Source organism: Schistocerca nitens, chromosome 9 (assembly GCF_023898315.1).
Source record: "Schistocerca nitens isolate TAMUIC-IGC-003100 chromosome 9, iqSchNite1.1, whole genome shotgun sequence".
Lineage (NCBI taxonomy): Eukaryota > Metazoa > Arthropoda > Insecta > Orthoptera > Acrididae > Schistocerca > Schistocerca nitens.
The window spans coordinates 205,659,680-205,684,464 of record NC_064622.1 but is presented as its reverse complement, the minus strand read 5'-3'; the positions used below and the strand labels follow the sequence as shown (position 1 = coordinate 205,684,464).

The following is a 24,785-nucleotide window of genomic DNA, read 5'->3' as shown; positions in this document are numbered from 1 at the left end:
CTCCAATCGGACAAATGATGTTGGTTATGGATGTGCAAATTGATAAAGTGACATCCAATGGAAAGACTTTAACAAGGGCACTGAGCCACATGAAATTATTATTATTATTATTATTATTATTATTATTATTATTATTATTATTATCCATATAAATAATTAAGTTTGTTCCAATCTTCAAGGAGAAAGTGAACATGGAATGAGTCAATTGGTCCAATGTGGCCAATCAAGTAAAAAAAAAAAAAAAAAAAAAGTTTGTACAGAACCATCAGAGCGCAAGTTGGCCTCATGGTTTTGTAATAAAGCTGTCCTCATGGACCCTGGTAAGTGGCAGATTATTAGAACAAATCAGTAATAATATGCAGCTTGGGGCAGAAACCTAAGTGAATCTATGATGATTGTCACTGCAATCTGTTGGACTGCCACTCCAGTTTTGAAGTCCATAGATTCCAAAATTATTTTTTGTTTGCTGTTGGTGAAACAGGTTCAAATAGTTCAAATGGCTCTGAGCACTATTGAACTCAACATCTTAGGTCATAAGTCCCCTAGAACTTAGAACTACTTAAACCTAACTAACCTAAGGACATCACACACACCCATGCCCGAGGCAGGATTCGAACCTGTGACCGTAGCAGTCCCGCGGTTCCGGACTGCAGCGCCAGAACCGCTAGACCACCGTGGCCGGCGGTGAAACAGGATTTCAGCAGTGTAATGCACTCTTAATGGCATAGTACTGAGCTTTCTCTGTTGAAAGTTTGCAATCAACACAGTCACAGGCATCACTTGGATCATGCAAGATACATAATATTGTACTCTATACGTGTTAAGGAAATAGTTAGATATAATCCTTAAGTGTGAAATTTACATGTTAGCTCAATATATTGTTTAGAAAATCATACTGCATTTTATTATTAATACTGAATGCTAAGGACGTTTGATAGTTGTGGTAAATAGTAGCTTTCAGATACTTTTGAAAAATACAGTCAGGTGTAAAATCAGTTTACAATTGTTCACATTTGTGTCTTTCACCTAACATATTTTGTTCTTTCAGGAAATGTGATCTAGTTAATAGCTGCATTAAAGATATGATACAAATTCTACTTACCCCACCAGTGTAGTTTTAAAATAGACATTAAAAACTATTTATTATTATTTTTCAATAGACACTGACACTCTTTAGCTCTTTACTGATTAAGTAAGATTCATTTGTTTCATCATGCATAATTGGAATGTGTTGCTTGAGGATATCTATTGTCTCACATAAAGCTCCTCTACAGCCTATCTGCTCTGTGACACTTTTGGAGTGTTTATTAAGGAACTTAGCAATCATATACTTATCAATAAAGTCAATATAATTAAGAGCAATATTGTATACCACCTCCCAGTGACTATGAACCTTGCTTGTGTACCTCCATGATACAGATTTCCATACTGTAGATGCATGCACAATGGATGGATGTCTGTGGAGAGGCCAAACTAACCCTTGGTTCATGAAGAGGGGCAGTAACCTTTTAAATAATTGCAGCAGCAACAGTATGGATGACTGATTGATTTGGCCTTGTAACATTAGCCATAACGACCTCACTATGTTGGTAGTGTGAACAGCTGAAAGCAAGGGAAACTACAGCCATTACTACACGTTACAAGTGTAAGCAGCTCTACCATGTGGCTTAATGATGATGGTATCCTCTTGGGTGAAATATTCCCATGGTAAAATAAAATAATTCCCAGTTTGGTTCTCCAGGTGGGGACTACTCAAGAGCATGTCATCACCAGAAAAAACAAAACTTGCAGTCTGCGAGTTGGAGCATGGAATGTTAGGTCACTAAATCAGGTAGGTAGGTTAGAGAATTTAAAAAAGAAATTGGCTAAGTTGAATCTAGATGTAATCAGAAGTAGTGATGTATGGTGGCCGGAAGATCAGGTCTGGTGGTCAGGTGAAAGCAGGGTTGTCAACAAAAATTAAACAGGTATGGGATTCTGGATATGGATCATAATATATTTAAGAAACAGTTCCCAAGTTTCCTATATACACATATATTTTACCATAAAGACTGATACATATGAACACTGCATGAAGTACAAAGGCAGACTGAATTAAAAGTGGCGGCTCATCAGAGCAATTAAAGTTCCAAAGATTGTAATTTGTGAGGTCGATGTGATCTATGACACCACATAGTCCCTCCCCACCCCCCCCCACCCCCCCACCCCTTCCGCCTCGCAGTACAGAGTGTGGCCTACGAGCCCTGAGTGGGGGTCATGTGTGTGTCAGCATCAGCGTGAGTGGTGCGCGGTGTCAGGCGCACGACCGGAAGCTCTATCACCGTTGAGTCGGCGTGTGAAGGTGCGGTGGGCAGCCGCTGGTCCAACTCGTAATCTGAAAACCAGCGGGTGGGAATGATGTGTCGGCCAACTCGGGAGTAGCGGTATGGGAGAGGATGTGGCTGTGAACGTGCCTTCCCCGAATGTATACTGAGCTGTCCAAAGAAATGAAAGCTCAAACACATGATAGGCCACACTCTTGTGGGAGGGTAGGGTCTGTGCTGTCACTGAGCAGTACAAGCACATGATTATCTAACACCATAATCGACACGTCATCAACACGGTCCGGTGGTACGTTGCAGCACAAAATTAAGGACGGGGTGTCTGCATCTCTAGTATCTGAAATGTCTTCAAAACCTGTGAATGGGCGGGTGGGGGGCGGGATCCTCTGCTGGGTTGCAGAAGGTGACCACCAGTGGTTTGTGATCAGTAAGAATGAAGAAAGGATGGCTCTTGATGTCAGTGAAGAAATGTTTGACGGCCTTGTACACTGCCAGAAGCTCTCTATCAAAAGCGGAATATTTCTTCCATGCTGTAGACAGTTTTTTGGAGAAGAAATGAAGTGGTGAAACAGTGTCACCTTTGCTCTGTTGTAGTACTGCCCCGACTGCGAAGTCGCTGGCGTCCATAGTGATGAATAAATTGGCTGACATATCGGGGTGGGTGGGTACCACTGCGTGAGCTAAAGCTGTTTTAAGAGTCCTGAAAGCCTCTAGTGTGGGTTCAGTCCAATGGACTGGTTTAACGCCCGAAGTTTGTTTGCTGGAGAGTGAGTCTGTCAGCGAGGCCTGCACAGCAGCGGCAGAAGGTAGATGATGGTGGTAGTAATTTATAGTACCTAGGAAACGTCTGAGTTCTTTGTACATAGCTGAGGGTGGCAATGATGTGACAACCTGCACGCGGGATTTAGGAGGCAGTATTCCGTCTGTGGAGACAGTGTATCCCAGAAATGTCACAGAAGTCTGACGCAATTGGTATTTTTCTTTGTTGACCCCGACACCATTGGATGCCAAAGTCTGGAGGACCTGAGATAAATGATCTTCGTGGTCTTCAGCCGATTTGCTGAAAATGAGTATGTCATTCAGGTATGTGAAGCAGAACTCGAATCGTAGTAAGATTGAGTCAATGAAACATTGCCACGTTTGTGCCACATTCTTTAAACCAAATGGCATGAAGTTGTACTGGAACAAACCAAGTGGCGTGATGATCGCAGTCCTTGGAATGTCTTCCGGCACTACAGGAATCTGGTGATAAGCACGTTTGCAGTCAATCACACTGAAGATTGTGGCACCTGATAACATATGAGTGCATTTATGTTTGGCGTGGGGTAATTTTCCATGACAAACATCTATAATCACCACACGTTCGAAAAGAACTGTTGTGTTTGGTGACGAGGTGAATTGGTGAAGACCAATTGCTATACGATGGCTGTAGGATGAATGCCTCCAGAAGTCCGTTACCTTGCTGCCGGGTCATATGCAAGTTAATGGGATTGAGGCACCTCACCTTGTGTCTAATAGGAGGGCCGGCAATGATAATTATCTTGTGTGTCGTTCTGTCAGTGACGGAAGAGACTGAGAACTGCACAAGGGGCTGAGTAATGTTCTGACATGGAGTTTGGGACAAGTGAGGTGGGATGAGGTGTAGCTGTTAGCGTGAGTGGGAAAAGGCAGCACGAAAGTCACATGCCTATTACGCGAGCACGGCGTGTGCTTGTTTGTAGAGGTTGGCTGCACACACAGCATGGAGCGGAGTGGGGCTTGCGGTGACTGTCTGTTGTTAACTTTGCCTTGGGCAACCAGCATGGGTGAGAGAGACGCTGGCATCGCGAGAGGGACAGTGATGGCCACCGAGTTGCTTGGCTGGTGCACGGGAGAGGGGGAATGTTTATCAACAAGCGGGGCGGCTGCCTGCATAGTGGGTGTGGTCATGCTGCACGAGCGACTGTTATTAGAGACACTGTTTGAAACACGAGGCACTGCACTTGGGCAGTGTGGAGGTCACTGAATGTGAATAGTCACATGCAGTGAATGTTTTTGAACTAACCTGATAAGTATTCGAACTGATGCCTTGCAATGAAGTTCGATTGAGTGAAGGTAATGCAGATTGCAGTTTCAACAGCGAGGTTCAGGCCGCAGTGAGCTTGTCGTAAGTGTGAGCAATGCATTGTTTCAGCTCATTGTTCTCCTGGTGGAGGTGCACTGCTGAGTCGTATTCTGAAAGTACGTTAGTGACGCAGGTCACAATCTTGCCCGCAAGGGTGGAACACTCGTGAACTAAATCCCATGTTGCGGTAGAAACAGAATGAGGAGAATGGGTGCCGGAGCACGGTATCTGAGCGCTAGATGGGTGGTGTCACACTGAACACTGGACTATGTTTGGGGAGAGCTTGTAATGGGACAAAAAAATCCATACTAAGAATTGGTTCGTCGATGCTGGCGATGTAGAAGGTCCACGGGAACTGCAGAGAAGGGGATAGGTGCACCATCACTTTCGCAGAACCGACAGTTGTAACGTTGATGAGTAGACAGCTCGTAGGAGAGACTTCATCGGTGAAAAGTCAGTAGGAGCCAATGGTTGAGGTATGATAGACACCTCAGTGCCAGTATCAATTAGGTAGACAAACTGCAATGAAATATCTGTCATGTATAAATGACCGCTCAACCGAGGGGACGAGTGGACAGAGTGCAATGTTAGGGGATGTATGTGACGTTCCCTGCAGGACTCGGCGTCACTTAGTTCCTGTGGTCAGTGTTTGGGTGTTGGCAAGGTAACCTGCACTTCTTGCCCTCAGCTCCAAATATATCTTGTGGTACCAACAGTACGGACGAGCCGGATGTGGCAGTGGTGGTGACTGTGATAGCGGGGGAGGCTTGTCCTCATTGATCTGTTCTGGGACGTAAACCAGGACTTATGGAGCATGGGCAATTCTTGATGGCTGTGTAGTGCTATAATGGGAACAGGGAAGTGGCTGGATGGGTGAGGACAATGACTAATGAAGGTTGAGGCCAGGAGGGTTACAGGAATGTAGGATGTATTACAGGGAAAGTTCCCATCTGCACAATTCAGAAAAGCTGGTGTTGGTGGGAAGAATCCATATGGCACAGGCTGTGAAGCAATAATTGAAATGAAGGATGTCATGTTTGGCAGCATGCTTAGCAACAGGGTAGTCCAATTGTTTCTTGAGCACAGTTTGTCAATGGCCATTCACACAGACAGACAGCTTATTGGTTGTCATGCCCACATAAAATGCAGCACAGTGGTTGGAGCTTAGCTTGTAGATCACATGACTGGTTTCACAGGTAGTCCTGCCTTTGATGGGATAGGTGATGTTTGTGACTGGACTGGAGTAGGTGGTGGTGGGAGGATGTATGGGTCTTGCATCTAGGTTTATTACAGGAGTATGAGCCATGAAGTAATGGGTTGGGAGCAGGGGTTGTGTAGGTATGGATGAGTAGGTTTGGCGGATGGCGGAATACCACTGTGTGAGGGGTGAGAAGGATAGTGGGTCGGACATTTCTCATTTCATGGCATGAAAGATGCAGTCAAAACCCTGGCAGAGAATGTAATTCAGTCTGGTGAAACAACATGTCATATACCAGATGTTATGTAAACATTGTTCAGTTTTTTACATTGGCGTGACTACCACCAAATTATCAGTTAGGATGACTGGGCACAGGCAGAAGGTGTATACTGTCAACACACAATATCCTGCTGCAGAGCATGCTCTACAACATGACAACCATGACCTTGGTGCCTGTTTCACCACACACACCATCTGGATTCTTCCCTCAAACAGCCATTTCTCTGAGCTCCACAGGTCAGAACTAGCACTAAAACATGTCCTTGGTTTCGCCTCTCACCTGACCTTAATTTACTTTAATTTCTTCTCTCCCAACATTTCTTCACATAACTACTCCTCTCTTCACTCCATTTTACATATTTCAATTTTCTTCCCTGTCTAATTTTCACTGTAACCTTCCCACCTCTGTTACGTACAATGCACATAGCTTTTCACTCTTATTAACTTGTGCATGATGGTTTAGCAGTAATCTCTGTCTTGCATATTATCTTATCTTCCACCTTTAAGCTCTCAGGTTTTCAAATCTCATCCATTGCAGTCCTCAACATTCAGTCTTTCCTTCTCATCCTGTCTGGTAATTCTCCCATGACCCACAGTTCTGGGTGACTTTTCCGAACTCTGTTCCTTTTCCTAGATATCTCCAGTCCTTTTCCTTCACCCCTCTTCCTTTCCCTTCAACCCTTCCGCTGAGGAAGGAACCACTAGCTCCAAAAGCTTACCTAGTTATAACCTTCTGCGTTCTGCCGCCACTTGGTGAGTAGCTTTTTTATCTATCCAATTACATTATATTGACAGTGATTTACAGGATTTGCCTAGCATAAACTGCATAATAGCTGTGGAATTCAGAGACTCACTAAGTGAAATTTACTTTTCATTGAAGAAGAAATTACAAATCTTTACAGTAATTGTGTGTGTGTAAAGAACATTGAGAAAATAGGTTTACATAACATAAAGTGATATACTTGTAAGTAATTTCACATATTTAAATATGTATACAAAATATCATTTTTCAACTTACTAGTTCTTATCTCATTGTGTTTTCGGCAAAAGATCATGAAAGAGGACCATAAAGCAATAAATTATTATAATTTTGATTCTGATATCAAAATTATCTGCATCTACATTGCCTACAAAATTTGGTTTTTTGCTTTTGCCAAAACTTTAGAGTAGTTTCATAAAACTTTGATTTGATTTGATTTGATTTTTTATTGGTCCAGTTTTATCATATAGCACAAATTGTACAATTGATATTGGACAGGTCAAAGATAAGTTACAATAATACATAGTAATAGCAATTAAAATTAGGTACCTACTACAGTTAATTTTGTTACTTATTCAGAAATTCTCTGACAGAATAGAAACAGTGCATTATTAGAAATGCTTTAAATATTGGATGAGCAGTATTTTTTATTTCCTCTGGTATCTTATTGTGTAGTATTACACCAATGTTAATTATGCTCCTCTGATAGGTGGTTGTTCTGTGATATTTTTGATGTATATTTGATTCCCTTCTGGTACTATAGTTGTGTACACTTTTGTTCTGTAGCCGTTTGCCTGTTTCAGGAGGTAGTCCCTAGTGAACAAGATAGTTTCATAAATGAATAAACTTGGAACATTTAGGACACCAAGCTCAGTAAAATGGGATTTACAGGACTCCATCTTTTTAAGGCCACAAATTATTTTTAAAGCTCTTTTTTGCATTCTAAAAGCCTTTACACTGTGCGTTGAGTATCCCCAGAAAATGATCCCATATCTGATTAGTGAGTGGAACTGTGCATAGTATGCCTGCAGTACTATTGTTTTGCTTGTTGTAGCCTTTAAAATTCTTAGGCCATAGCACACAGATGATAGTTTTCAACAAAAGTTATTTATATGTGTGTCCCACTTTAAGTCTTGCTGATCCCAAAGACCCAAGAATTTTGTGACACTTACATTTTCTAGGGGATCATTTTTTAATTGGGCTTGAATAGACATTTGATTATTTGGAGGAATTAAATGAAAATCAACACACGCAGTTTTTTCAGTATTTACAATGAGTTTGTTTTTTGTTAACCACTCAGAAAGTCTTTTCATAGAACTTTCTGCTGTGAACCGCAAAGTTTCTGGACTGGATCCAGTGAGCAATATGCTGGTGTCATCGGCAAACAGGATAGTTTTTGTGGGACTCATGTATTCAACTAAGTCGTCCACATAAATCAAGAAGAGTAGTGGACCTAAGATTGAGCCCTGTGGTACACCATATTTTATTGGTAATTCCCTAGAAAGAAAGGAGTTGTTTCTTGTTTTATTCATTTTGTTGAATTCATACTGTAGTGATACTTTCTGCCTGCAGTTTTTTAGGTATGAACACAACCAGCTATGTGCTACACCTCTTACTCCTCGTCTTTCTAATTTTTTGAGCAGAATGTTATGGTCCAGGACATCGAAGGCTTTTGATAGATCTAGAAAAATACCTGCAACTAATTTATGTTGATCAAGGAATTTTAAAATGCATAATCACTCCAATCTGTTTATGTCTACAGTATCGACATTCTTCAAGTTAGTGCATATTTCAGTGATACACTTAGTTTGCCAGGGATTCTATTGTGACCTGAAATATGCTGTGAGTAATAACAGTAAAAATATAAGGTGTAATGATCAGAAACGCCATATATAACTTGGCTGACAGTAATGTTGTTCATTTTAAAACTATCTATAAAGATATTGTCAATTAATGCTTTGAAACTGGCAGTGGCTTTGACAGGAAATTTCACTACAAGAATTACATTAAAATGCATGTGAGTTATCCAATATCAGCATCACAATAAGAGGAGTTAAGCTGTATTAAAATTACAAAGAAATATTGCTCCTTCATTTTCCCTATTACCCGTTGTAGCAGAAGATCTAACAGTCTGACATATCACCATAAGGAGTTGGCTTTAAGCAACAGACATTCCTGTGCTATTTGCTTCACACTGCTACTGCAGGCAGTATTCCAGCTATAGAATGTCACATAGTTTTTGCAGAGATTCCAATTTTGTGTCTTGGTGAATGACATAGTCATATTCTTCAGCTGGTGTAGTTGATGGTCATATGTATGTGCTCACTGCCTGGAATTCAGCCACCATGAAGTATTAGTGGTATGAGACCCACAATTTTGACTCAATCTGGCTCCTAATGCCTATTATGCCCTTTGATATGCATTAATTCTTCTGCACCTGTGTTGTTATTGTGTTGGTGAGACGTTAGTAAACTGAGTGCCGGATCCCATGATTTATTTAATTTTAAAACTCCATTGCTGTTTATAAGGTTCCCAAACGTTATTATTTCAGTTCCAAGCACACATTTATGAAAATTCTAGAATGAGAATTCAAGAACTCCACGTGATTAAAAATGCAAAGAGAACATGGTAACATTAAACCTGTAGGTTTTTTCTTACAAGCTTGCTATATGTAAACATTTGAATTAAACTGTGATTAATATGAGTGCGTAGCCTTTTTTTTTCGTAACGGTTCTAACATTTATCATATTTAAGCTTTACTATTTTCTCATTAGGTTAGATTAGATTTATTTTTGCTCCATAGATTTGTACCGAGGAGATTCTCATGGATGTAGAACACATCATAAAACAAGATACATAATACTTATGTATAAAGAAAGATATATGCTAATTTCTAAATCAAGAACACGACAAGGATATGTAATGAAAATGACATAAATGAGAGAAAGATCGAAATGATAGGTAATGGTAACAGAAAAAAGAGGAAAAATGGGCCTCTTTGGCTTTACATGATTTTTATGGCAGCGTGGAAGAAAGCTAGAGAAAAATTTGCGAACAAGCATTATACAGTGTTTCTTTATTTGAAAGTTTACATACCACATCAACTGAAGATTGTTGTCTGTAAATTCGTATTCTTCCCTCTCCACTTCCTACTGCAGAGTACTGAACAGATTCTGACATTCTTTTTTTGCTTCTGCCCTAAATTTTATATTTAAAATTTTGGAAGGGTAATCATATAAACATAAAGCAGTTTGACTTTCTGTGTCATGCAGTTTTCCTGTGATATGATTCCATGTCAAATCTCTGCAAAGAAACATTTAGTGCATGAGTGCTGTAATGTATTTGAAAACAATTACTAAAGTATAAAAGATTTAAGTACACAATTATGGTTTTCCTCATTAACATAGCCACAAGCTCTTCTCTAAACTTAATACATCTGTTTGTTGTTATGAATGAAGGACATTATAAGTGATAGGACGTAAGAGAAAATTAGTATCACAGCTATTTCATACAAAATATTTGTGTGAGTATATGGGGTTCTGCAATTTAATATTATGTAATGGTTTGCATAAATTATGGAAATCTCAAAAATAGCAAAAAGATATTCAACCATTTGTTCATCTTTTCTGTAGGTCTCAACAAGAATAAGAACCTTTAAGGAACATGTCAATATATAAATTAATAAAAGATAAATAACTCTTGGAAATGTAATATGTACACTATATTAACAATGAAGTATCACTGTACTGCTTAATACTGTTTGTACAATATACATTAAACCGAGTGTATTATAATGAAAGCCACTGCTTGAAAAGAAGCTGCTACTTCTGTAGTTATATCAATAGTTGCTGTTCATCACCTATTGGCAGCCTAGTATTTATTTGAAAATGTAATGTAAAGGGATATATAAAAAAAACCTACTCACCAAGCACCAGCAGGAAAACAGACATATAAAAGGTATTACACATGCAAGCTTTTGGAGCCCATGGCTCCTTCTTCTGGCAAGAGGGTTGAAGAGAAAGAAAGAGGGGTGAAGGAAAAGGACTGGTGAGTTTTAGGAAAAGGGGGTAGAGTTCAGAAAAGTCACTCAGAAACTCCAGGTCAGGAGAGACTTAACAAATGGGACAAGAAGGAAAAACCAGTCTTTCCCTCTCATGCTGTCTGGTAAGTCTCCCCTGACCCAGGGTTCTGGGTGACTTTTCCAAACTCTGCCCATTTTCCTAAACCTCACCAGTCATTTTTCTTCACCACTCCTCCTTCCTCTTCAATCATTCGGCCAGAAGAACGAGCCACTGGCTCACCTAAGCTTGCATACATAATACCTAGTATATGTATGTTTTCCAGCTGCTGCTTAGTGAGTAGATTTTTTTGTCTATCCAATTACATTAGGTTTTCAGAAACTGACTATTTTTGTTAGTATTTATTTGATTATATTGGCACCTGTCAGAGAAGACAATTACCTACATTAGGTGACAAAATAGGCTTGTTTATATTAGTACTTGTACAACAGGTTTACAATTAAGACTGCTACTTCCCATGTAGCTAACAGCTACTTCAGTGCTTGAATCTAGATAACCAGATATTTTATAGGATTGGTTAATGAGTTATGGAGTGAAGTGATGCACAAATAAAACACTGGACTGGCATTCAGAAGCATGGTAGTTCAAATCCCCTTTTGGCAATTCAGGTATCATGTTTTCTTTGGTTTATTTAATTCATTTATGGCAAATGCTGCAATGATTCCTTTGAAAACAACATGACCCTCTCCTCCCACCCTCATCCATCCTAATGACATTAATGAGTTGTTAAATTCTAATCTTCCTTATTTATTTACTGTACAGAATTTTTAAATTTTCTTTTGAATTGGTGGGGATTTTCAAGTCCTTGCTTTATGGAATATTTGCTGAATGCCTTTTCACCAGAGCACATAAAATTACACCATACCTTAGACTAGGAGACAAAGTCTATATGAAAATTACTTTGTATTGCAAGAATAAACAGTAACAGTTTATACAAATGCATGGTGTATGTTCTTTCAGGCATGTCCAAAAGAACAGACATCTTGCAAAATCTGCAGCTGTGGTGCATATTATGTAAATTGAAGGTGGAGAGGGGGAGGGAGGAAAGGAAAGGAAAGCAAAGGAACTAATGAAATCAGCAGCATCGGGATTTTATGTGGAATCAGCAGCAATGAGTGAAAATGTGTGCCAGACTGGGACTCAAACCCAGGATGTCCTGCTTACTAGGTAGTTGCATTAACCACAGTGCCGCCAACACACATTGTTCATTGCAAATACATGGACTATCTCAGCATGCTCCCTGGCCAACTCACATTCCCTTCTAGATCCCATATCCACAGTCCCTGCCCATGTCATCCATGCTTGCTAGTTTTAGATTCTCGTTGGGGGTCGGTTATAAATGTGCAACAACACTGAAGGTTCTGGATTCGTTGGCCATTAAGGTGAATCAGATATGAATGCATGGTATCATTCTTTTGGTCATGTCACATAGAAAAGAATCAATTATATGAATGTGTGGTGTCTGTTGTTTCAGATATTTTTCATCAAGATGAATCAGTTATATGAATGCATGGTGTCTGTTCTTTTGAAAGAATGGACACCACACATTCACATAATTGATTCACCTTAATAGGCAATGAATCCAAAACCTTCAGTACGGATCCACATTTATGTTAGACCTCCAGTGGGAATCTAAAATTAGTGAGCAAAAAGAACATGGATGGCGACTGCAGATAGGTGGCACTAGATGGAAATGTGAGTCATTCGGGTAGCATGCCGAGAGAGTCCACTCATTTGCGATAAATACTGTGTATGTCTGGTGCAGTGGTTAATGCAACTGTCTAGAGAGCAGAAGATCCTAGATTCAAGTCCTAGTCTGGCACATATTTTCAGTCGTTGCTGTTGATTCTGCATAGAGTCCCAACACAGCTGATACCATTAGTTCCTTCCCTTTCCTTCCCTTTCTCCCCATCCACCTTCAATTTACATAATAAGTAGCAATTTAAATCACAGTTTCTTTTATTTCTATTGGTGGTGACTAGTTTCATTTGTCATAATGAATGAATGAATGAATTGGGCCTGTAATTAGAGGTGGTTTGTCTACCTCCAGTTTTGTAGATGGATGCTACAAGAGCACATTTAAGTCTGTCACGAGATATGTCCCAGGTCATTGATCAATTGCAAAGATAGCTTAAGGATAGTGTTGTCAAGTCAGTACAATAGTTTTATATTCCTTCATTCACCATGTTCCATAGATTCCATCAAAAAGAAGAATCTTCAAGGATGCACAATAATTAAAGGTGTATGTTAACAGAAGACAAGGAAATCATGGATACTTAATGAGTATACTATGTTATTAGTATTACTAATGAACTATCACCACACTACTTAATGCTATTCGTGCCTGTTCCAGTTAAATCTTAATCATGTAATTTAGAAATAAGTCGCTTCTTTGAAAGAAAAAAAAAAAGAAAGAAACACGCACCTGCTGCTTCCTCAGTTATGCTATATAGTTTATCTGCTATTAGTAGCTTCATATTCATTGATTACAACGCTATTTTTCAAAGAAAATATTTACTTACATCAGTAAATACTGGGTTATATTTACATTTATTATTTCTGTGCACCTTTGCAATGAACATTGCTACTTTCCATGTAATTAACATAACTTTTAAATCCTTGAATTTAGATGTTCAGATGATTTGTAGGAAAAATAGCTAATAAGAATGTTTTTAATTTTCTTTCAAACTGATAGGAATTCCCATTCCCAATTTCTTGCTTTAAGTTAGGCAGTAACTTGTTGAATATCTTCATATCAGAGTGTATAACTTTATTCTGAATGCCAGATAATGAGGCAAAGTTTGAGATTCAGGATACAGTTTTGTACTTTGATGGGAAGCTACTCAACAGCTTACATCTAACATAAAGCAAGAAATTGGTAAATCCTACCAGTTTAAAAGAAAATTAAAAATGTACATCACTAGGCATACCAGTGATATAGCTGCAGGAACACCATTACAGTGTGGGAGAAATCTGTGATGGTCTTTTTGGGTTTAGGGAAAGCTTATGACACTGTATCTAGAGAAACAGTTTGAAATGAGGAAGTGCAGTAGCTCTGTTACTTTTGCACTGGTGATGGATTATACTATGACACAAGTGGCAAGAAAGACAGGATGACAGAAATGTTGTCTGCTGATGATTAGATCGTGCGGAGAATGCCAGGAGGAAATACAGAAACAATTAAATGTTTGAGAAGAAGTTGTGAAAGTGTATGGCCTAAAATTTAATGCAAAGAAGTGTGAGCTGGTTTTCACAGCAAGAAAAAAGGAAGTCCCCTGCCACTGTGAAACATATGCTGTTGCCATCAGAGAGTGAATGGCAAAGGGTGTTTTGTATGAATGTTACATGCCAGAAGTTGTTTTGTATTGATGTCGTATGGCAGAGGGTTGTGTGGTTGAGGCTGCTTCGTATTGGAGTTGTGTGGCAGAGTGTACATCCTCCAGTGTTGTGCGGCAGATGGTGCTTTGTACCAGTGTTGTGCAACAGTGTGTGCTTCATAGCAATATTACGTTGCAAAGGGTGCTTTGCACGAATGTTGTGTGGGAGAGGGTGATTTGTAGTGTTCTTGCATTGCAAAATGTGAAACAGGTCATACAGACAATGTAGCTCATGCTGGAATGGTGCTGGAGTTGGGCAGCCGGTAAGCGGCTATAGCTTGTGCTGAACACTTAACAGCCAGAGGGAGTGTGCTGTATTGCTCTACAGCTGTGTGACTGGCAAGTGACCACAGTTCATGCTATGCTGGGGCTGCAGTTTAGTGGAGTGGGAGGCAATTATTGCAAAACTGATTTAATCTATAAATATGTGATCCCTGCTCTTGTTCCTTTACATACTGACTACACTTCTGTATATTGGTCCTGTAATTTTCATGTAACTTTTTTTATTTTCACATTTAATGCCCATTTTCTTGTTTCTTAAATCTATTGATCCCTTTTTTGTTTATATTTACTCATTTTTAAATTTAACAATGGTTGAAAAGCCAAAACCAGTCATCAATTTTAACAAATTAACATGTGACCAAGACACAGACTTCTATAATATAGTCCCATACAAAGGTCACCAGTCTCTTCACAGGGGCCAAAACAGCCTCATTTCACAGCAAAAGTAAAATGGGAGCAAATGAAATGAAGTTCCTGAAAACTTTGGATAGGTGTAACAAAACTGAAAAAGAAGAGAAATAAAATGGTTAGGGAGATATTACATGAAGATCCGCTACAAAGGAAGATGGGTGATAAAAGATAAGAATGGCATAGATGTATGAAAAGAATGGATGATAAGCAGATGCATAGTAAGACGCCTGTGATGAGGACAGAGGGCAAAAGACCAAGAGGAAAGCCAAGGGGCAGGTGGCTAAAAGGTGAGGGAGAGGACTGGGCTGGAGTATCAACAGAGAGGTGGTGCAAGGAGAGGCTTGTGTTCCAAGCAGACCCTGTCTGTGGCTGTGCCTGATGACGATGATCATGATGATGTGATGATGATGATGATGATGATGATCTCATATTCACATTTTCTACAAATTGCCTGTACATCTATATCCAAGAACTGAAAAGCTCTATTAGCTACATGGAATGTAGTTCATTGTAGAGCTGCATGACAAGTAGTTATGTACTGTAAATAGGACTTAGTATTTACAGATGTAGATAAACATTTTCTTTAAAATATATAATTATAAGTAAATAAATATTGAGCTACCAATAGCAGATAAACAGCACCTATCTGGTACAAGGAGTTATTATGTTGTTTTAATTATCAACTCAGAAAAATGCTATTACATAATTATGTTTTTTGTTTATTTGTAGATACATGTCTGCAGTCCTGGTACACACTGAAATCCACAAACTATCATAGAATGCTGTTAGAGGATACAAAACAAAGTGGTGCAGCCCATTGATGAAGTGGCGTATAATGCTGTAACTCATTTTCTTTGCAACTTTCTATGACACAGTGGCTAGATGGCACTCAAGGACCAGAGTATCACAAGCCAAGCAACAACAAAAAAAGTGAAAATTGGTCATGGATAAGTTTTCAAACTTAAGCGCCCATGGTCTAGTGGTAGCGTCTTCGATCCGTAATCAAAATGTAGGCAGTCCCAGGTTTGAAACCTGCCACTACTTAAATTTTGATTAATAGTCAGCATTTGGTGGCCATAGACTTCCAGCATAATAAGTCACCCTCATTCTGTCAGTGGCCTTGTCAAAGAGGGCAGAGTAGCAGGCATAGGCTCAGGGCACTCTCTTGCCCTTGGGGTGGGAAATTGTCCCTAAAAGCGGAATAATCTGCAATGATCAACAGCATAACTATGCAGAAGGCAATGGAAACCACAGCATTAAAGACACATAATGTGTATCCACAGGACATGTGCCCTGTAACTGAGAAAGTGGCATGATGATGTCTCCATTGGCAAAAGATTCCAGAATGGTCTCCAACTTGGATCTCTGGGAGGGGACTGCCTAGGGGGAGGTGACCATGAGAAAAAGATTGAATAATCAACGAAAGGATAATGTTCTATGAGGAAAGGTGAAGATCCAATGATCATCAGATAATGTGATGCTGAGTGTTTTTTGGGACTCTCACGGTGTGGTGCAAACAGTTTATGCTTATAAAGGGCAAACAGTAATAAATTCTTACTAGCAAAATGTCCTGAAGAGGTTACTGAAGGTTGTCAAGACACAGCATTGCAGAAAGCTGTCCAAGGCGATATTCTTCCTTCAGACATTGCCCCACCTCAATCTTCACAGAACAATCGCACATGCTACTTCTTTCAGCTATCAAATTTTGGCTCACAACCTGTATTCTCTGGTATGCCGCCAAATGACTTCTTTATCATTACTTGGGCAAAGAAACCATTGCATGGGTGACACTTTCAGGATAATGTTAGATGATTTTCAAGATGGAACATTTTCTGAACAATCAAAATGCAGACTTCTGCAATCAAGTAATCTGCCAAGTTATCCATTATTAGTAAAGATGTGTCACACCAAACGCTGAATAAGGAGAGAAGGACTAATGTCATCACCAGATTCCTTGATTACAGCTTTATTTTTAAGAGATGATAATTAAAATTATGACTAGCCCTCAAATAACTGAGGTGGCAGCAGCTGCTTTCAGGGTAGTACAGTTACTCTGCTAGAAACATCATCATATCCACTTTTTAGTGGCCTAATGAATTTTGTAATCTTCTTGAGGGTTGTTTGTTGGAAATTAAAGTCTGTTGATGGTGCATTTAGTGTTTTCCAAAGTAATTCTGCTGCATTTTTATTCAAATGTTGTATTAGTTGGTACAGCATTTGCAGCCACTGTGTCAATGTAATAATCAATTACATTGCATCATTATTTCTGTTGCAGCTCATGATCGGCATGACAATGTTTGCTGTCTTTTTAAGGAATAATCATTACATCTGGTGGCCAATCATTTTAACATGTGTTCTGCCACAGTTCATTGTGGGCCTGACACAGCTGTTGAACCATGTATTATGTTTGCTGCAAGAGGAATGAACATATTGGGTTGCACAGCATGCAGAGTAATTGCTTGCAGTCAGTGATATACAGTGCAACACCCAAAAATGTTGCCACTAGTTGGCAGTTTTGTATGTTTGTGTGGTTGTGTGCAAGGGAGTGTATAGTTAAAGTAGAAGAAGTGTAGTAGCTCAAAAGCTAGTAACATCACTGGGCTGTTAAATGTTCTACAAATAATCAGTTACAGGGAAGTGGTTGCTTTTCCTCACTTTCATTTATTTTTTGTTTACTTCTTTAGTGACATACTTTAGAGGAGGTTTTCATTATATGAAGGAACTCATTGCCCAAAACGGGTATAAAAGTTGTGGGTGTTCTAGGCTGATTTGTATACGTCTATCAATTTGCTGCTATCTGTAACTATAATATTCTGCTACCTTAATGGGATAGTGCTATTCTTACATTTCTTTGTTAATATACAGGGTGTCCATAAAGTCCCTTTACAACTTCAAAATTTTATTAGAACAGCAGTTGTTGAAATATTTTAACAAAATTTCTTTTATTGTAATCACTGTTTATTAAAGTTTGTATATATATTAAATTTTGTGTTTCAGGTTCTCTTTAGATGGAAGGAGCTGAACCTGTATAAAATGGAAACTCCTCAAGAGAAGGTACAATGTGTGTCCTAGTTTACTGAGACAAAATCGGATGTTCAGACTCAACCTCCAGAACAAAGTATGGAAGAGATCCACCATTGTACCCTTCAATCTATGCATGACACAAAAAATTTGTGGAAACAGGGACAGTGTTGGATAAAGGGAGGAGCAGGTGACCAAGACCATTTGAGGAAAACATCAATTGTGTTTTAAACATCTTCACAAGTTCACCTATGAAGTCCATCCGCACTGCTGCCAGACAGTTGCGACTACCATGTTCAACTGTGCATAAGGTCCTCCACAAGAACTTATGGTTGGACACTTACAAAGTGCAACTGTTACAGACACTTGAGCCAAATGACAAGCCAAAATTGACAGAGTTTGCACTCAGCATGCAGGTACGCCTTTCGGAGGATGAAGCATTCCTCAAGCAAGTTTGTTTCAGTGATGAGGCAACTTTTCATGTTTCTGGGACATTAAACAGACACAATCTGAGAATCTGGGGATCTTAACACCTCCATGCAACTAAGGAGCTTCACCAGGATAGTCCAAAAGTGAATGTGTGGTGTGGAATCATGTACGACCAAATAATTGGACCATATTTCTTCAACGAGTCAATAATTACTGCAGATGTTTACCTTGACCTTCTGACCAAATATGTAGCACCACAATTGATTGACTTACAACCAAATGTCATTTTCCAGCAAGATGGTGCACCATCACATTGGAGACTGCACCTTCATCAGTTCCTCAATTAAACATTTTCAGGCGGATGGATTGAGGGGGATGAGCCAATTTCTTGGCCACCATGTTCATCAGATATCACTCCCTTTGAGATTTTTTATGGGGGTATGTAAAAGATATCATGTATCAAATGCAGATATGGGACATTGCTGACTTGAAGCAAAGGGTTTGCCATGCCGTTGCTACCATTGATAATGCTGTGCTACAGCGAACATGGCAAGAAATTGAGTGCCATCTTGATGTGCTTCGTGGAACTAAAGGTGCCGATATAGAGGTCTATTAAACACTGTCAAAAAACTTATGTAACCACTGATTACAATAAAAGAAATGTTGGTAAAATATTTCAACAAATGCCATTGTAATAAAATTTTGAAATTGTAAAGGGATTTTATGGACACTCTGTATACCCTGACTTTTGCCACATCCCTGAACATTCATTTTCATGATGTGATGTGAGGAACGTAATTAATGCATGAAATAATGAACAAATGAACACAAGGTAGGCACATATAGTTAGGAACATTAGCAACAATACATTTGTACTATGATGAAATTGTTATCTGTGATACATGATAGTTTTTACCTAACACTAATATTCAGCTATACTGAACTACAAGTAAAAATGTCTTCAGTGTCATCTGTTATATTTAACATTTGCTGTGAAGTCAGGAAGTGCTCAATGATACAACTTACAAACAGTTTCATTGGGGAAAAAAGTGTATGACAAACAGCAGTCATATTTTGACGCATAATTTCTTACAGGCCACTGACAGGCTATTAAGCAGAACAGAATTCAATATCTAATCAGTTACATACCTGTATATGGTCAGCAAATAATCAGATACACATTGTAAACATGTCATACTTGTTCTTCAAATGAAGCGTTCCACTTCATAATATGTATTTTAACATGATGTATGAAATGCAGACCAAACCAATTTATTAAGTATGTCAGCAAGTGCACAATGTTACGTAAAAACCAGTTGACATATGAGACGCATTGATTATCATGTCATTTAAAATGAATAGAGCTTTATGAGTTGATAATCTTTTCCAAATAGTGTCAGTGCTACCACCACCATTTGTTATTATAAAATAAACATTTCATAAAGGAAACCATGGTTTTTATGATGCAGCTTGCACTTTATGCCAACAAACAACTTTTATGTGCAGTGTACTGAGCACTTTGTAAACCATAGTACAGAATTACAGTTTTGGGAAACTCCAAAAGCAATAATACCAAAATTACTTTTATACTTTAAAAAAGGCCATCAGGACCACCCTGAATGAAAAAAAGTATCATGCAGACGTGCCTTCCATAATATAAAAATATTGGCATTCCCATCCATGTTTACATACAGAACAACAATTTCAATATTCAAAGACAATAGATAAATATAAAAAATGAAGATGCTCATACATATGATAGAAGAAAAACAGATCAGCTGAGAAGTGCACCACAGAGACAGGGATTTCAAAAACACCCATGATAGTACGTATACGAGTGGTGAAGTATCTTCTTAAAAGTGTACAGGACAGTATGAATGAAAACAAATTCCAGAAACTTCTTAAGGATTATTTAAAGGAAAAAGAATTTTATAATGAACCATATGTAATGTATGCATGTTTAGACCTAAAAATAAATCAAGAGAAAAATTTGTGCAACACTACCATCATATTTCCCAATTTTATATTGTGTAATATGTAAGCTAAATATTTAAAGACTGAATTAGCTTGTCCTATGTAGACAGTCTGTACTCTATATAACACAATCAGATGGTGCCAAATAAAAATCAGTTAATCAATTACCATATAATTCTCATTTGTGGAAGCGAATTTGTATATTGGTGGTATCTGTAATAGTAAACACGCACAATTTTATGAAATGTTTCTTATTCCAATTTATGGATGCATCTATACAATTTATAAACATTTTTACAGGCATATGATATAGTCAGTTCAAATAATCTCTTAAAATAAATGACTTTCTGTATGCAGATAAAGGCCTACCTCATTATAGATAGATACAGATTGTGGTATGTTCTCAAATGATTAATAACTGCTTTATAAAATTTAAATTACTATAAGCAAAATGACCTCTTCTCCTATAATATTCCAGACAGTAATGAATCTCACCTTCTATAAGTGATATCCAATATTACAGCACAAGTCAATGTTACACAAAATAACAAAAAACACGTGTTCACAACAGCTGCCCATGCATGTACACACAGAAAACTAGTGACCACAGGCATACACAGGAATGCTGTAATCTTGGTTTTTTGTAATTCCTGGTAAGTTGCTTGTCAAAGTAAATCATATCAGTAGAGTGATAAGCTGTGAGATACACTTAGGTTAACAAATATGGGTGTGTTCACTTGAAACTGAGTATTAGCAAGATATAAAAATGTCAACACGTATCATGCTTTGCAGAAAGAAAGTAGAAAAGATGGAAAACACATACAGAAGTACACTTTAATGAGAGAGTGAAGTATTTGGAATAAAGTATTTCTTTCATATTGTACACAATATGAATTAACCAAGTAATGCTAGATACATTAGAAGACATATATTTTCTATTTACAATAAAATGATTTCCCTATTGTAGTACATTTTTCCTACAAACATTGTACTACATTAATTAACTTGTAATACAGATATGAATAAGTGTTGCTTTTAGTACATTGTACTACATTAATTAACTTGTAATACAGATATGAATGAGTGTTGCTTTAAATGAAAAACTTATATAATTCAGTAGTTTGAAGTATTTACAATATATATGCAAGATAGTATTTAAACAAGTACATAATATCTAACTAACAAGTCTGTTGACACATAGTACAGATATTAGGGCCAAAAAAATATTATCCAAAGTATTTAGTTCTTTTTGGTATTTATGAGAAAATGCCTGATTTACATTTTCACAGCACTTGTATGTACCTGAATTTTGGAAATTATATTTAATTCTATGATAATGGTGACCTGAGCATTGTCATTCATACCCTATTTAACTTCCATTTTACTGAAGCGACCCTGCTATCCATAATGAATGAAGTTTTTAGCACAGACAGTGAAAGTATTTAATATTATCTATTACAAGTATTGGCCATTTGGTTGTAAAATATTTTTTATCAACCTTCATTATTTGTCATTTAAGTATTCATATATCCTTTATGTGTCATAGACCCTATCATAGTCGACTATCACAAAACTGATGAGCAATATTTGTGGTTATGTATGCTTTGTTTGATCTGATATAAATTTTATTGTTATTAGCAATTATGCAGAGGGGTTTTAAAATAGAAATTGGTATTTCACAGGAAAATTCAAGTTACATACATTCAGTTTTAAAGTATACAGTAAAAATCAGATGTGTTATTAACAGTGAGTACTGACCTTACAATATGTATTAGGTATTTCAAATAAGGAATTATGAATTCATGTACAATAACTTCACTATGTGGTCATAATTATAAGTAAGTCATACAAAACATGCTAGTTAATGAATCTAATACAATAATTAAAGCAAACGAAGATAGTCAGAAGAAGAAAAAGACTTATATGTGAAGAACACAAGTATTTAATTTGCACCGTTCTCAGTTACACTAAATAGCTCTCATTTATTTGTTACTGCTGCTTTTTATCTACAGCTGCTGGCTTATTATTAATGTGTCTTATAACTCTATCTACTGAAAACCTGTTAGAGATTATCAAATCTAGGCATTGAACAATTAACTAGTACAAAGGCTTACATCTACTAATCATATTTGTGCTTAATAATGCTTCATCTTCCTTAAATTCAGAGGAAAATACCATGTTAAATTACTAGAAATATAAAAATTACTGAAAAATATAAAAAGTCTATTTCTGTTACATACAAATGCCTCAATGAAATCTCAAGTCATCTCAGTAACTGTGTCTCTGCATGATAAATCACAATACTTTGTGCTCCTCAATACCATTCACACCATTGAACCAGTAAATCTTGATTAAATTCAAACTACTACAAAACTGTCACTGCTCTCATTAAGTAGATGTCCCAAGTTCTCTGACTGTACACTATGAAACTGATCACTGACTGACTCTTTCAATGCAACTGTGTATTTAGCTACCAAAACTTACAGAGTCATTCTGCAAAAGACAATGACAATGCTTACTGCTGTCATGCAGAAAACAAAAGAATACTAACAGAGCAAATGTACACCATCCCTAGTCAGCATATGTGATACACCAACAAACTGCTCTGATAGTTAATGAGTAAAGAATAGCATTTGTCAGAATGCTGTAAGAATGCAGACCTGCTAACAATGCCTTTTTTATGCTATTAGCTAGAGTATTCATGTCCACCTTTGGAGTAAGCAGCGAATAAAAAAATGTTTTAAATTTTCATCAGAATGTGCAGAATTTCCCCATTTCTTGCTTCATGTCTTCTAGCAGCTTGTTAAAATTATTCACATCAGAATGCAAAATCACATTCTGAATTCCAAATTCATTCACGCATTAACACATTGTTCCATAAATCACAAAACGAAAGAGAGCCTTCAGGAATATGGAATAAGTCAAATTATATGTTAACTGCACAAGCAACCACTGCTGGCTTCTACGATAAAGCATAATAACATAAAATTATGACTTCTACCAATCTAATCACATTAATGACTGTGGGCATTAAACACACACACACACACACACACACACACACACACACACAAATGCAGCTCACACACATGACCACAGTCTCTGGCAGCTGAAGCCAGATTACCAGGCTAAGAAATTGTGATTTCAGAGAAATATATCAGCTGTTTATATACCTGAAAAGTTAAAAATCAGAATTTACATTCCGAAGTCCAAATATTCTGATAAATAACCAAGCAAATGGTTCATAAGATGCTCTTCTGTTTATTTTTAAATACCTGAAGATTTCTAATTTCCTGCTTGATTATTGCTGGCAATCTGTTAAGGACTTTTATATCAGAGTATAAAACTCATTCTGAGCTCTAAAAAGGAACAGAAAGTCTATACATAAATTATTTTTTCTTCTAGTGGTGTGGTTATGAATTCCACAGTCCACCCATATTTCACTCTTATTATTTGTCACAAATATCATTAGGAAGTAAATGTATTGACATGCGCTCATATGGAATTTCAACCACCTCTGGTGGTGCACCAACATTCTCCACAGCCCAAATGAGTCCATAAACAACCACATAGGTGGCGATGGGCCATGTCAGTGGCAGCACCATTGCCCAGCTGTAGAGGCTGCTTCCTTCACTAAGCATGTAGCGTGTGCCTCCATCAGCAAGCAACATGCCACAGCTGTGCAAAAATGTACATTTACAAGACATATGTTTCGCAAACATGCCCCAATCTGTAGAAGTGAACCAAGTCAGTAATAAATGTACAAAAGTGCAGACTTCTCAGACTGCACCCCAGAAAATGTACTAAGATACATTAATTGGTAAACACACAGTGAAGCTACTCCATGACACTGTGTCCTTTATAAACAAAACCATTTACTTAGGTTATGGGTTGCCACCTTTGAGCCTATGGATGCCATCATGATTCCCTGCAACAAAAAATCTTCATTTTCTCACTCAAAATAAGTCACTCATCCAATGCATTTTGTTATGTTATCTCACATCAAGGCGGACAAAGTGTTCAGGGTAGGCTCTTTCCATGGTTTTGGGTTTATGGTTCAAGAAACAGTACACACCATGCAATCTGAAGAACCTTCCACCATCGTAAAGACTCTTTGTGATAGATATATTTTCTACCTGGGTTACAGAAGGCAACTGGTTTTAAAGCTAATGTCGCTCTTAGGGTGACGGCTACCCCATGCTTCTTCAAAGCTTGTCTGGTGTTCCTGGCTTTAAAGGACACCTTCAGCACAGAACTGGACAGTCTTACTCATGAAGATGTGTTAATTCCTATTCTCCAAAGTCAACTGGCCATTCCACTGGTAACAGTACTCAAGTCTAACAACATTTTGAGACTTTGTGGTGATTTAAAATACGAGAAATACACAAGGTGAATTCTCTTGAACACAGCATCATCAGTTTACTTGGTGTCCAATATACCATATGGCTTTTAGAATTATAATCTGTTATATTGTAGAATCTCATCAGCCACTGCCACATTCCAGGATTTTGTACTATGTGGTACTCCCAAACTGTGCTGCATACCATGAT

General features: G+C 37.9%; 1 protein-coding gene across 3 annotated transcripts in view; it reads right to left on the bottom strand.

Moving 5' to 3' along the window:
* Positions 1-20,884, bottom strand: part of LOC126203904 (protein rhomboid-like) — a 129,545-nt gene extending 108,661 nt beyond the window's left edge. The window contains exons 1-3 of one of the 3 annotated variants that reach the window (XM_049938292.1): positions 20,731-20,881; positions 20,404-20,448; positions 9,759-9,965 (exon numbers count right to left, since the gene is read on the bottom strand). In XM_049938292.1, the coding sequence (XP_049794249.1) occupies positions 9,759-9,842 (84 nt within the window). In that variant the 5' untranslated portion in view covers positions 9,843-9,965; positions 20,404-20,448; positions 20,731-20,881. Of the gene's footprint in view, positions 1-9,758; positions 9,966-20,403; positions 20,449-20,730 lie in introns of all 3 variants that reach the window. The other 2 variants (XM_049938293.1, XM_049938291.1) reach the window with 2 other exon arrangements.
* Between the last annotated feature and the right edge of the window lie 3,901 nt (positions 20,885-24,785).